Genomic DNA, 15651 nt, shown 5'->3' with positions numbered 1-15651 from the left:
CAAAACCAGCCTTCTGTCAACTACCTGGAGAGGGCACAAAAACTAAGGTTAGACTAGCGCGCTTCCACTCTCTTCTTCCCCACACGGGTCAGACATATTCTGCGCGCTAGGTTCGTTTTCAAACGGTTGAAAAAAAAGAAAAGAAAGGAACCTCAGAAGACAGCTTAACAAGAAGGACATTGAGCAAAAGGAAGCTTCCACCACCTGTAGGGATGAGACAGAAACTAAAAGGCCGGCTTTTTTTTTTTCAGCTGCTGCCATGCCGTCATGGGCCGGGGGGGAGAGCGCCCCCTCCAGGGTCGGAGGGGGCGCTCTCCCCCCCCCCTTCTTCCGCCGGGCACAGTGCGGTGAAAGGCCGCGCGCTGTCGTCACGGGCCGGCTTTATGGGAAGCGGCTCCCGAGCATCTCCCCCCCCCCCCCCAACCAACCTCCTTGCAGTCACTCCGCGTTGCCAAGGGAACCGGAGCGGGAGACGAGGGAAGCGGCTGACACTGCAGCGCCGCGCTCGTCCGCAGTGGCAGCCCCGCAGGAGAGGCGGCAGCAGCAGCAGCGGTAACCGGGGCGAGCGGGCTCCGGAGCTCCAGTTCGTGCGGGTGCCGGGAGCGAGCCTGCCATGCTTCCCGCGTCCCGCCCCGTGCAGCGCCTCTGGCTGCTCCTCAGCCTGCTCCAGGGCTCCCTGTCTGGCCCCGTGGGCGCGGGCGGCGGCGGCGCCTCGGCGGCGGGGGACGAGCCGTGCCGGAAGCAGCCGTGCCAGAATAACGGCACCTGCAGCCCCGCCGCTCTCCCGGAGCTGGGCTACACCTGCGCCTGCAGCCCGGGCTTCGCCGGCAGCGACTGTCAGGTAAGAGGCGCGAGGAGCCGCTGCGCTCGAGCGAGGGCTGCGCGCGCTCCTGGTTTCTGCGGTGCTTTCCTTGCATGCTCGGGTCCCGGGAAGAGGTGAGACGGCCCGCAGGCGGCGGGCGCCCAGGGGGAGGGGGGGAGATGAGCACGGCTCACCGTGCAACTGAAGGCATTTTTTTGTGTCCGTGCAAGGACGAAGGCGAGAGGTTGGGCTGTGATGTGAAGAGTTAGAGCACTTTGATGTCCATGGTTGTTCTGAACTGTTCGCAGGATGATATTATTATTAATCATATACGATCTAAGTCTGGCATGGTCTGTTCCCTTGGTCTTAGTTGAGTTGTCTGGGTTTTTTTTTGATGCCATTTTAATGCAGTTGATTCTGGAGTCAATTATATTGGAGATGGAAAGGAGACACTCAAAAAAAAAAAAAAAGAGTGATGGATGGATGATGTGACGTCGTTTAGGTACAGATGCGTTCAGATCAGTGCTCCCGTGACGGGCTTGATGTGTTTAAAGTCTCTTTCATCATCACAATAAATTGGGAGGACGAAAACAGGAATGCATTGCTGCCAGCATGAACAGAATTTTTTTTTTTTTATAATGTACATGAAAGCTATGCTGTGGATTCTGATAGTGCCTAGTTTCAATCCAAAAAAAAAAAAAGGACACGTAAGCCGGGTAGAATCCAAGTTTGAATTTGCCATTTTTTAAAATATATATTGTAATCCAATTAATAAACTTTTCCTTTGGCTTGCTTATGGTGAGCTCCGCTTTCATGGTGCACATTTCTGTAATGACGTTGACAATTCACGTCTGCTTGGGGGGGGGGGGGGGGAGGACGGTCCATCTCCCCCTCCCTCCCCGGTGCCCGCTGTGCAGCCGGGGACGCGGGCTGGGAGTGAGAACTGCGGGGAGCTCACTCGGCTCAGGGGCTGTGCTCAGGTTGGGCTGCTCCCCCCCCCCCGCTCAGGTGTCGGGTTTCTTGCTGGTACTTTGCGCCCCCCCCCCCCATCCCGTGCTGAAATAAAGTTGCGAGTCTTTCTGCCCGCTCCTGCCCGTCCCCCTGAAATTAGCCGCGCTTCTTTCTGGCTCGATGACGGGGCGCCGTGCGCTAACCTTTTGCTGTGCAATTTCTGGTTGCAGAGAAGAAATCTCCCAGCGATCCGTTTTAGGGGGGGGGGGGGGGGGGGGCTGATAAGCAGACCAGCGGCCCAGTTCCGAGCCCTGCTTGTTATGTTTTCTACCCAAAGGGCGTCATTGAAAACAAATCATGGACTGTACTTACATTAGACGCGTTTTTATTAAGCATTCTTAGATGTATCGTGACAAGTTCTTTGTTAATCATAAAACGGAAGATATAAAGTGCAATTTTTTTCACTAAGAATACTGGCAAATCTGAAGTAGGATTAATGGTGCCTCGGTAACTAATTATTTTTGCTTTACCCTAGTTACTGCTAAGCTCGGATTATGCTTGGCTGTATTAATTATGACATTGACAAAGAGTAAAAAAAAATTGTTTGGAAAAATGTATAGGCTAGGGCACATAGATGAATCCCTGCATAATAAACATAGCTGGAAAAATGCATGCAGGTATTGTTTAGCCTTAGTTTTTGATTCTCTACTGCATGCATTAGGGGGAAGCACTAGGTTTTGGCAAGGAACAGAGCCTGCTGAGGAGCAGAGCTAAGACTAGTGTTCACAAGAATAGAATTTAATTTGTTTTTTAATGGCAGTATACAGTGTTGTGCCAACCTTGAACAAAAAATGAATGTTTAGATTATAATCATTTAGTTTATTCTAAAATGAACTGTGTTTTCTGGTTCTGAGAAAGGTGGTGCATTGGAAGAGGAATGATGGGGGGCTGATAAAGATATGAAATGAGCAACCTAGCTGGCCACCAGTCTTCAGAGAGGAGACCATCAAGCAAAAATCCCACCTGTACTCTAGAAGATTAAAGCAGAGGAGTTTGTTATAGTAGACAACAGCATCTCAAGTCTAGCCATAGGTAACTTCCACCAATATTTTATGGTTATGTCATCATAGAAACGATGGCAGAAAAGGGACCCGTGGCCCATCCAGTCTGCCTAGCAAGGTTCCCATGGTAGTATCTGCTGTGCCGTGCAGGTCACCCCCATGTATCAGTCAGTTTTGCTTGATGTACTTTGCTTATGGACTTGGCCATAGAAGCTGCCCTGTGTTTTTTCCTTAATGACTGCATGTCGTACCCTAGACTGTTAAAAAAAAAAAAAAAAGTCAATGCTTGTGGTGGTGGTCCCTGAATCCAAATTTCTCTTTCCCTCCATCCCCCTACCCCCTTCCTTCAAAGCAGAGAGCGATGTTGGAGTTGCATTAAAAGCATCAAGGCTTATTGGTTAAGGGTAGTAATCCCATGCCTTCTGTTAAGGGTAGTAGCTGCTGCTCCGTGCAGGTTACCTCCATGGTTATCAGTCCCCCAGCCCATAAAAGTCAGAGCCCTCGCTGATTGCTCTCTAAATCCAATTCCCCTTTTCACCTACTACTGAAGCAGAGAGCTATAGCCCTAATTTAAAAAAAAGCCCCCGCATGCAAAAATCGGGGGATACGCGCGTGTGGCCGGGCGCTGAGTGCATTTTTAAAACGGCCCCGGCTACACGCGTATCTCCCGATTTTACATGCAGAAGTACCAGGCTTGGTGAAAGGGGTGGGTGGGGTGGGGTCTGGGTGGGCTGGGGGCTGACCGGGACAGTGGCAATTGGGCCCTGTCCCGTGGAAGCATGCGCCGGCAGCTGGCTGGTGCGCCAAAGTTACTCCAAAGGAGCAGAAGTATGAAAACAAAAAGAATTGGGCTAGCTAGGTTAGGGGTTAGGGGACGGAGAAGGGGAAAAGCCCCGTTGCTTTGCTGTGCATTTCTTTAGAAAATTCCCCCCTCCGTTCCTCTTTTTCCTCCTGCCGTCTGAGTGGGGAGCAATGTTGTAGTTGCATTAAAAGCATCAGAGCTGGGAACCGTGCTCAAGCGGGTTTTAAAATTGACCCCCTATGTTGGAGTTGCATCAAAAGTACCAAGGCTTATGGTAGTAATCTCTGCACCAGCAAGTTATTCCCATGCACGCTTTTTGTTTCCTTTAGGACTTGTCCATAGAAGCAGTTCTGTGCTTTTTGCCTTATGTCTGCGTATCAGTATCCCAGACCAGGGAACTCGGGGGCCCTTGGTTGTCTTCTGAATCCAGTTCCTCTTTTCCCCCCCCTGCCGTCTAAGTGGGGGAGCAATGTTGTAGTTGCATTAAAAGCATCAAAGCGTTATAGCTAAGGTTAGTAATCGTCATGCCTTTTTCCTAAGGATAGCAACTGCCGTACCAGCAAGTTACCCCTTCACGCTTATCTCATTTCTGTCCTCTGGTCTTTAGAGATCCACAGTGTTTATCCCATGCCCCTTTGAATTCTTTCACTGTTCTCTTCTTTGCCACCTCCTCCGGAGGGCATTCCAGGCATTCACCACCCTCTCCATGAAGAAATATTTCCTGGAGATTCATTTCGTGACCCCCTAGTTCTATTATTTTCTCTCCAATGGAAAAGGTTTGAAGTGCATACATCATTGAAACCTTTTAGGTATCTGAAGGTCTGTATCATATCTCCCCTGCACCTTCTCTCTTCCAGGGTATATAAATATCCAGATCCTTCAGCCTCTCCTCATAGGTCTTCTGATACAGACCCCACGCCATTTTCATCTCCCTTCTCTGGACAGCCTCCATCCTGTCTCTGTCCTTTTTGAGATATGGGTTCCAGAACTGAACGCAGTACTCCAGGTGAGGCCTCAGCAAGGACCTGTACAAGTGGATTATCACCTCCTTTCCCTTGGTTATTCCTCTTTCTATGCAGCCCTGCATTCTCTGGCTTTAGCTATTGCCTTACCGCATTGCTTTGCCATCTTCATATCCCCAGACACCATCACCCGAAGATCCCTCTCTTGGTCCGTGCACATTAGTTTTTCACACTCCATCACATATAGCTCTTTTGGATTACCACATCCCAGTTGCATGATTCTACATTTCTTGGCATTGAATCCCAACTGCCAAATCTTCGACTCCTCTTCAAGCTTTTTTAAATCATCTGCCATCCAAATGGCAGATGAAATTTAATGTGGACAAGTGCAAGGTGTTGCATATAGGGAAAAATAACCCTTGCTGTACTTACACGATGGTTCCATATTACCTCCCAGGAAAAAGATCTAGGCTTCACAGTGGATAACACATTGAAATCGTCGGCTCAGTGTGCTGTGGCAGTCAAAAAAGCAAACACAATGTTAGGAATTATTAGAAAGGGAATGGTGAATAAAACAAAAAATGTCTTAATGCCTCTGTATTGCTTCATGGTGAGACTGCACCTTGAGTACTGTATACAATTCTAGTCGCATCTCAAAAAATTATAGTTGCATCATTGGAGAAACTACAGAGAAGGGTGAGCCAAATGATGAAGGGGATGGAATGGCTCACCTATGAAGAAAGGCTAAAGAGGTTAACGTTGTTCAGCTTGGAGAAGATATGGCTGAGGGAGGTATGATAGATGTCTGTAAAATCATCAGAGGTCTAGAATGGGGAAATATGAATCTGTTATTTACGCTTTTGGATAATAGAAGGACTAGTGTGCACTCCATGAAGTTGGCAAGTAGCACATTTAAAACTAATAGGAGAAAATTCTTTTTCATTCAACATACAATTAAGCTCTGGAATTTGTTGCCAGAGTATGTGGTTAGGGCACTTTTGTGTAGCTGGGTTTAAAAAAGGTTTGGATGGGTTCTTGGAGAAGTCCATTGACTCCTATTAATCAAATTGACTTAGGGAATAGCCACTGCTATTACTGACATTAGTAGCATGAGATCTATTTAATCCTTTGGGTACTTGCCGGGTACTAGTAACCTGGATTGGCCTCTGTTGAACACAGGATGTTGGGCTTCATGGACCCTTGGTCTGACCCAGTGTGGCAATGTCTTATGTTCTTACTCCTTCAGTCGTGTCCATTCTGTTGCAGATCTTAGCATCATCCACAAATAGACATACTTCACCTTCTACCCCTTCCACAATATCGCTCACAATGATATTGAACAGAACTGGTCCCAACACCGATCTCGTGGTATAGTTTCCAGCACTCATGAGTTCCTAAAGTGGGCGATTTTGTGACTTTTTTTTTTTTCAGAGAGCAGAGATGAGGGCCGCTCATAGGGATGTGCAGATCAGGTCCTTACAGAAATGTTAAGACTGCAACGTTTATGCAGCCTACTTATGTGGGACTCGCATGTGGCATGTGTACTGTGTTCCTTTTGTTTGTAGTAGGATTGCTGCTGTGAGCCTGTGCCTCAGAGGTGGAGTGTTTATATGTTTAATAATACTATTTATTCTTCGAGCATAATTGCATACAGCTCATTTTTAATTACAACTTAGTGGAATAGCCAGTATAATTAAAGTGTAGGCACTGCGCCTAGAATTCCGAAGATTTTATAAGGAATTTATAAAAAGGCAAAGTGTATTCAACAGTTCATTTTGATTAATTCTGAATCTGATGTGGGGATAAGTTGTAACCACCTGTGGTTTTTTTTTTGCAATTATAAATTCGGTATCTAGCATCTCTGTACGACCAAAATTCTGTAATTAGTCACTGGTCATGTCATTCATTTAAATCAGAGTTCTTGGGTTCTACCAAATTGTCATGGTAGGAATGAAAAAGACAAAAACAAATGAAAGAGGATGTTCCACAGACAAAACAGAACCCAGGAAATGGAACAAGACATTGACTAGCTCATGCAGACCGCATCCAACAGTGCCATCTATTCCCCCTCTAGGGTAAGTTCAATGCATGGAGAATTCAGACTGGACGACTCGGGGCCTTTAGAGAAGCAGTTGCGTGCTCTGTCTACAATGAAAAAAAAAATACTGAACAAGAAGTGGGAAAAAGTACATGGTGGAAACAACTGCACAGATGACCATACGGTGAAACAGGAGGTCTAAAAACCATAAAAAAACAAAAACCAAAAGAAAATGTAGCAAAAGACTGAGCCCACTGTAGCTATGTCAGGAATGACACTGCACAGAAACTGTATGTGCTTTTCTTTTGCATACAGCATTGAATGGCACCCAGGCATATTACACACACAGGCCCAAGGGAAAGACGTGAGCAAGAGTATGAAGTATATAAAATCTTGAGCTGTAGAGCACCCGAATAAAAATCCATTGGACAGTACCTGCCACATCAGTGTACTAGTCAGACACATCACATGAAAGTGAACTTACAACACAGGCATAAGCCAACATTCTGCACACACACATAAAGGAAACTACTTACAGTGTGACCATTGAGGATGCACCAGAACTGGCTTCTTCTTCACTTCTGGGCACTCAGGAATCCACAAACTTATCTATCTGTAACCAGAATGGAGAGTATTCTGCTTCTATCTCTAGACCAGCACTAAGATGTTCCCGGGATCTGGGTCAGTTTGAAAACATCATTTAGCTCATGGTCTAGCGATAAGGGCATAATAAACCACCAAGCCACTGTTATTTCTCACTCTCACTCCTGTAGCATTAATAATGTGTGAGAACTCATACATTTCACGCATGCAATGATAAGGGGAAACCATAGATTTTACATGGATGGAATTGGCAGGAAAGCTTGTTGGGGTTTATTTGTTGCAATCCCAGTATTAGACAAAGGTGGCAGTTGCTGCTAGGTTGATGGCCTTGGTGACTAGCCAGTCAGTCAACGCACAGCAGCACACGATCTCTCTACTGTGCAGTGCCACTGCTAGAGAGGCTGAGCAGAGCTATTTATAAGGACCAAGTTTGTGCTCTGCTCACTTGGCACAGCTGAAAGGCAATCTACGCTCATCTCTTACGATAAAAAGCAGTGTTTATAAGGGTGACATAAGACGGAGTGCCAGCAGTTACTCTTCTGATTTCAGATATGTCAAGTCCTTTCTGCATGGCACGGTTCACTATATGTCTGGTGACATGCATTATCCATCTGCAAAGCTGAAAAAAGGGAGGTGACTAGGGCTTTCTGTTAGGGGGGGGGGTACATTAATTTTTTTTCATTTTTTTTTTAAATTTAACTTATGGTTTATTCCATTTCACTTTGTTTATTTGAAATGAAATAAACCAAAAACAATGAAGAAAAACCAAAATGAAAGGAAGAGATCGGGGATCTCTTTCCTCTGCCGATGCCACAAAAGTTTTAATAATAATAAAGCTGGTGCCACCAAAATTTAGAAAAATAAACCACTCCCCCCCTCCCCGCCCCCAGGCCTACTGTCACATTCCCCGGACCCATCATATCCCATTCCTGGGTCTTAAGAAATCCAGATGGGGCAGGAGCAATCACTAGATCAGGCAGGGATAGGCAACTCTGGTTCTCTGGTCATAAGAACATAAGAAATTGCCATGCTGGGTCAGACCAAGGGTCCATCAGCCCAGCATCCTGTTTCCAACAGAGGCCAAACCAGGCCACAAGAACCTAGCAATTATCTAAACACTAAGAAGATCCCATGCTACTGATGCAATTAATAGCAGTGGCTATTCCCTAAGTAAACTTGATTAATAGCAGTTAATGGACTTCTCCTCCAAGAACTTATCCAAACCTTTTTTGAACCCAGCTGCGCTAACTGCACTAACCACATCCTCTGGCAACAAATTCCAGAGCTTTATTGTGCGTTGAGTGAAAAAGAATTTTCTCCGATTAGTCTTAAATGTGCTACTTGCTAACTTCATGGAATGCCCCCTTAGTCCTGGTCCTGGTTTTCAGGACACCCATAATGAATATTTATGAGAGAGATTTGCATAACTGCTTCCATTGTATGCAAATCTATGTCATTAATGTTTTTTGTGGATATCCTGAAAACCAAACTTGTTTGTGGCACTTGAGGACTGGAATTGCCTTACCCCAGTCCTAGATCAGGAGTGGCCAACTCTGGTTCCTCAAGAGCCACAAACAGGTCTGGTTTTTCAGTATATCTGCAATGGATATGCATGAAAGATTTGCATACAATGGAGGCAGTGCATGCAAATATATCTCATGCATATTCATTATTAATATCCTGAAAACCAGTCCTGTTTGAGACTCTCAAGGACTGTTTGAGACCTGTTTGAGACTCTCAAGGACACCTGTGGATTGCTCCTGGCTTATTTGGTTTTCTTAAGACCCACAGATGGGGTATGGATCTAGGGCAGATGGTGTGGGTTGGTCTGGGAGAGAGGAGCTTTAATTTTGTTTACTTTTTGTGGTGCTGGCATTGTTTTGTTTCAGGCAGGGGGAGGAGAAGGGTTGCTGATGGCTGCTTTAGAAAATAAAACAAAAAAGCCCAAACAATTTTGTTTGTTTTTTTTTCTTTCATTTCTTTTTCTTTCATTTCATTTTCAAAATGAAATGAAATAAAAAAGGAAGTTTCATTGAAATGTCCTATTTTGTGTCAAATGAAAGCACCTTCCTACTTTCTACCAATTAGAACGATGGAGGTGGTATACATGTTTCCTGCGTCTCAATATGTGTCCTGGTATGGGCATGCTTTGTGCAGAGTCCTGTAGTTTCGGTGTTTCAGAGTTTGAAGCTTTTGTTTGGGATAGACGAGGCAGGCTCCTTACTCTTCTGACCTGTACTGATGTGCTGAATACTGTTGTGGACTGTCAAGCCATGAAAGCAATGGCAGGCAGGGATCGGTTTAGGATTTTGCTGTGCCCCTAGGCATTTTTGGTGCTTTCACCTCCCCCAGTCACCGCCTATAAGGGTCGATTATAGGTTAGCAGAGGGCTGTTCTCTGCTGAATGGCAATGAACCTTAGCCAGCCTGCTGTCCCTTAATGTTTGCTGCCTAGGCAATATGCATAATGGGTGCCTATTGACAAATCCAGGGCTGATTGCAGGGGTTAGATATTGAATGTTCTGGACAAGACGAAGGGCTGCCGATGTTATACCTTTCTTGTCTCGATTGTTCTCCATCATCTCGGCCTCCTTGTGCGCCCCCTCTCAGTGGCCTTCTCCCATCACCCTCCTTCCACCTGCTCCCTTCCCAAGGTTCCATGCCCTGTGTGTCTCGCTTCTGTTTTTCTCTCTTCCATCACTCTCCCTCCCCTTTTGTTTTCGCGTCTGCTCATCCTCCCACTCTCTGTATTCCCCTCTTTATGAGTTTACATTTCTGAAGCTGACTTCTGACTTGTATGTTTTTGTGTCTTCTGTTTTTCCTCTTGGCACATCTTACTACACCATTTGCTATTTCTTTTTTTTTGTTCTTGTTGTATCAGGTTTTTCATTTTCACGGTTTCGAGAACTGGAGAGCTCATACCATAGTAATATGGAATTGACAAAAAAAAAAAAAAAAGGACAAGATTTGCCAGCTTGCTTCTTCGGTTTTATTTGATCCCAGTTTCAGACTGAGGCACGGCAGTATAATTCGCATTTGGAATAAGACTGGGAAAAAAACAAACTGTATTCTTTTCAATTCTGGATTATGCTATGAATTATATTATGATTGTTTTGAAAATAAATCTATGTAGCAGCATATTTATAGAGATAATTGTAATCCTGGTATCTTTTCAAACTATGGATTCTCTTTCGTGCATTATGAAAGTGACAAACATAACTTCATAGTCATTTTAGGAAACTCTGGCTGAAGCATCTGGAACTGGCCTAGAAGAAGTTTGAATATGGCGCCAGTATTTTTGCTTTTCCTCTTTGAGAAAAATGTTAATGGTAAGAAATCTGGGGCTCCAGGCAGTGGGAGCAGTGCAAACCTCACAGAATGAATAATGTGGCTAACACCTGACTTTTACTTCTGAAGTGACAACATGCGGAGATGTCGTTTACATGTCTGCACAGAAGTGAAAATAAATTCCCCTAATGTTAAACAGTCAATACACCAGAAGGATTTGCAGGATGATACTTGTAGAAATTCCTCAAAGCAAAGGGAGAAAAATAAAGGATGTTCCTGAATTACAGCAGATTTTTTTTTATTTCACAGCTCTGTTGTATTAAATTAATTTATGCTCACCCTAAGGGATTAGGGATCTGGGTGTTTTCATTGACCAGGAATCTAATTTTAAAAAGCACATTTCGATCAAAGTACGAGACGGATATGCTAAACTACTAATACTTAGACGTTTGAAAACCATTATTAGATCAAAATGATTTCCGCACAGTTTTGCAGGCACTGATATTTGGAAGCATAGACTATTGCAATTCACTATTATTGGGTTTACCTGCTGCTACAATCCGACCACTTCAGGTTCTCCAGAATGAGGCGGCCAGAATCTTAACCGGTACAAAGAAAAGTGACCATATCACCCCAATATTGATTAATCTACATTGGCTCCCAATAGAATCTCGGATCAAATATAAAACACTCTGCATGATACATGAGCTAATTTATGCCAATCAGGTAGACTGGTTGAACGCTGCCATTAAATTACATGTGCCGCAGAGAAATCTACGATCCGCCAATAAAGGTTTGCTAACTTTGCCATCTGTACAATCAGCCCGCCTAAACCAGGTGAGACAGAGAGAGCGTTGTCTTTGGCAGGACCCAACATTTGGAACATGCTCCCTTTCATCCATTAGATTGGAGTCCAATTTTAAGCAGTTTAAGAGAGATCTTAAGACTTGGCTTTTTAGTGAAGCTTATGTAAGCCAATCTTAATTAGTGTTTTATCTCTTTAGCTAATCTTAGCTAATGTTTTATGCTTTTAACTTGTATAGAATGATAGATGGAGGAATATCGTTTACTGTTTGATTATTTTAATTAGTAAGTTTTGACCTTAATTGTAATTAATAATGTTACAGCGCTACAGGATGTTTTGATGTTGTTAGTGATTTTTTTAGATTTATTTTTAGCTTTTTAGAGTCATTTTACTGCCAGATATCTATGTTGCTGAGTAGGAATTTTTAGGCTATGTTATTATGTGTAGCTGATTTTGATTTGATGTTTTATTATTGTTGTAAACCCTTACGATGGTCCCCTAGTGACGGTATACAAAACCAATTAAATAAGGGGGTCATTTATCAAAGGCTTATCGCACATGATATGGCCATATTGGGTGTGATAGAATGCAAATTAGGGGGAGGAGAGGAGTCGGCAGTGTCTTTGCTGCCGGCGATAATGTTACTAACATTATTGTTGGCAGTAGCGCGCTGAAAGCCGTCAACCGTGCGAAAGCTGTCAACCGGTGCACTGCCGTGCTGTGAAGGTTATGGGCTTTCAGAGGCCTGCCCCCCCTTCGTCCCCCCGCCCCTGTTTTCGCAGGATTCATCATTCTGCGAGGAATGATGAATCCAGGGCTAAGTTACCTTCTTAAATTGTATTTTGAATAAGGGGAAAAGGTTTTGAGAGAGAAAGACAGATCTGTATAGAAATCAGTATATGGCATGCTCAATTTATACCACTGTCAGAGGAGTTATTTTTAACTCTGTGTGGGGTTTGGGGGCTGGGATAGGTTTGGTGGGGTGGTTTTACATACACAGTCAGAGGTTAACATCACTGACTGTGTAAGGGGTTTAATTGTATGTTCTTTGTAGCAGGAGCTTATTATACCTGAGAAACATTAATTGCCCTGAGCTAAAATTTGGAAAGGCAGTCTAGAAATACAATTAATTAATTATTAGTTATGCATGTTATTGACATGCTGATATATGCATATTTTTTTAAATTAAATACGATAAAATGTCTGTGCATTATGAACTTATGCACATAGGATGAGGCAGAAAATCCATTTAGTCAATCTACATGTGTAACACTCTCTATTTTATATGCATAAAGTCTTGACTAAGCCTTTGAAAATTTTCTCCAAAGGTCCAGTTTATTTTAGAGATATAAAATAGAAACATAGAAATATGACAGCAGATAAAGACCAGACGGGCTATCTAGACTGCCGATACTAACTGTTCATCTTTACAGTCCCTCAGAGATCTTCTGTGTTTTTTAATTCAGATAAAAACAGAGAAACATGCTGAGGCAGAAAAAGACTCTAATTCATTCACTCCTGTCCCAACAGCTAATATAAATGGTAAAATGAACTCACTAGATCTAGTCTAATTGGTTATCATTTTTATATTAGCTGTCTGAACAGGAAGGAGTGAATAGGGCCACGGCTATGAGAGTGGGTCCTGCTTTGGCTGGCTATGTGGCTCCCATGCCAATCCTTTAACCTTGGGGCAGGCTGGGCTGCTTATGGCCAGCCCATGTTGGCACATCTGTGGGGAGAGCAGGGGTATAAAGTAGTAATACGGGGAGAATACCCCAGAACACCTTGAAAAGACAGGCTCCAGAGAACTGACTCAGTCCACCATAAACCTAATACAACAGGGAATCCTGGTCCTGGACCCGAGGTCCCTAGGAGAGTAGAAGTAGCCAGGCCTGGGAGGGGAACAGGGGGCCCAGGGGAGAGAAGGATGCCTAGAGAAAGATAATACTGCTGAACTGTAAGACCTATTTATTTATTGAGACATTTTATATACCGCCGTTCCATGTATAGATCACAACGGTTTACAAAAGTAACATTCATAGCTATAAATCAACAATAAGGATGGGTTACAGAGGTAGTGTCATAAACTGGCATTTATATTTATCAAATGAAGTGATCCATTATGTTTGACTAAAGATCTGGGACATAGGCGAGAAATACCATCAATAAGATAACAAATTTCACATTTTAATCGGTACGTTGTATTGATTCTTACATTCTCTCCCTCATTAAGTTTATTCCTAATGCTTCAGTTAGTATCTCTTGTCCGTCTTGTAATTGTAGCTCTTTCCATTCTGAAGATTTTAAGTTAAGTTATAAGCATTTTTGAAAAGCCATGTTTTTAGCTCACATCTAAATCTTTTTCTGTCTGATATCAAACATTGCATCTCAGGTAGAGAGTTCCATAGCTTTGGACCCGCTATAGAAAAAACCGCAATCTCTTACTTGGGTCAGATGTGTGCTCCTATTGAATAGTCCTTTATTCTGAGATCTTATGGTTGTAATGTCACACCTATCATATACTGGTGTTGCTGGAATGGATGATTTTGAATATTGGCCAGTGCAGTGAGATCAGCATGGGTGTGATATGATCAAATTTCCTAGTTCCTAACAAAAGTCTTGCTGAGGCATTGGGGTCAATTTTAAAGGAGCACGTGTGCGTCCATGTGCGCACGGTTCTTGGCGCATGCACATGGACGCGTGGATTTTATAACATGCGCGCACGTTATAAAATCTCATGGCCATGTGTACCGGATTTTAAAATCCATGCAAGCAGTGTGCGGGGGGGGGTGGGGGTGGGGTGGGGGGAGAACTTTTGATAAATATGTGTGGTGACACAATTGGGCCTCCCCCAGTTCCCTACCCCCCTGCCTAACCTTCCTTCCCATTCCCCTCTCCTCCCTACCCCCTAAACCTAACCTCTTTTCCCAAATTTTTATTTTATTACTTACTGCTCCTCTGGAGCTGCAGCTGGCAGACACTTCCCCGGAACAGTGGCTAATGGTCTCCATCCTGCTCTGCCCCCCGACCAGCCCCTTTGGAGAGGCCCGGCACTTGTACGTGTAAACCCCGTTTTTTACGCGCGTAGGCCTTTGAAAATTCGGCCGATTTTGTAATAAATGTAATGGTTTTAAGATACATGCGGGAAGACTGAATAGTAAGGAGTTACAGTAGTCTAGGTTTGAGAAAATTAGAGTTTGCAATACAGTACGAAAGTCCTCAAACATTAATAAATGTTTCAACCGATGTAATATACGCAACTTGGGCATAACCTGTGTTAATTTATTGATGTGCTTTTTCATAGTAAGGTTCTCATCTAGCTGGAGACCTAGGTCCCGTACTTGATTTGAGGGAGTAGTTTGGAAATTATCCAGATCTAGAGACGATGGTTTAATTGAAGAGTTTTTCTACTTAACCAAATGATTTTAGTCTTTTTAGGGTTTAATGTTAGTTTAAGTTGCGATAGTTCCTGCTGTATTGCTTTCATATAGGTTGAAAGTGTCGATACTGTGTTTTCATCTGATTTGGAGAATGGCATGTAAAACTGTATGTCATCAGCATACAAGAAGAAGTTAATTCCTACTTCTGTCAGTAATTTATACAGTGGGAGCATGTAGATATTGAATAATGTTGCTGAGAGGGCAGAGCCTTGAGGGACACCTGTGTCAAGTTGAAAAGTATTAGATATGTTATTGCTCAATTTGAATTGGAATGTTCTATTAGATAGAAAGGAGGAGACCATCTGACAACGCAACCATTGATCCCAATGTTGCTCAGCTGACGGCACATGAGGGTATGGTCCACAGTGTCAAAGGTGGCTGTTAAGTCGATTAGTACTAGAAAATAAGATTCATCAGCATCAAACCCTCGTAAAACAGAGTCCATTAGTGAGAGACGTAATGCCTCAGTTGACAGACGTTTCCTAAATCCGAATTTGTTTGGGAAGAGAATATCTTGGTCTTCCAAATGATTTACTAGTTGGGATAACACTACTTTTTCAAGTACTTTTGAGAAAAAGGACAGGTTGGATATTGGACGATAGCTTTCCCAGTCGTCGATTCTACCATTTAAATTTTTAAATTTTATATATATTTTTTTAGAATCGGCTTTATCACAGCTTGCTTTAGCCCATGTGGAACGATTCCTTCTGAGAGAGAATGATTAATTGTGATTGTTGGAGTAATAACACTGTGTACTTGTTTCAAGGAACTGGCTGAGATTGGGTCGCATGGGTGAATAGCAGGATTAATTTTAGTAATGATTTGATTGATTTCAAGATTCGTTACTCTATCGAACATTGATAACTTAGCCAGGCCATGCGTATCTTCAGGTGCTTTTGT

General features: G+C 43.5%; 1 protein-coding gene across 1 annotated transcript in view; it reads left to right on the top strand.

Moving 5' to 3' along the window:
* Window positions 1–407: 407 nt before the first annotated feature.
* The window catches only part of DNER (delta/notch like EGF repeat containing), a 653505-nt gene continuing 638261 nt past the window's right edge, over window positions 408–15651 (top strand). The window contains exon 1 of the mRNA XM_029616218.1: window positions 408–841. Within this exon, the coding sequence (XP_029472078.1) occupies window positions 614–841 (228 nt within the window). The 5' untranslated portion in view covers window positions 408–613. The remainder of the gene's footprint in view (window positions 842–15651) is intronic.

Source organism: Rhinatrema bivittatum, chromosome 9, assembly GCF_901001135.1.
Source record: "Rhinatrema bivittatum chromosome 9, aRhiBiv1.1, whole genome shotgun sequence".
Taxonomy (NCBI): domain Eukaryota; kingdom Metazoa; phylum Chordata; class Amphibia; order Gymnophiona; family Rhinatrematidae; genus Rhinatrema; species Rhinatrema bivittatum.
The sequence above is the reverse complement of the archived record's forward strand: the minus strand, read 5'-3'. Positions and strand labels throughout refer to the sequence as shown.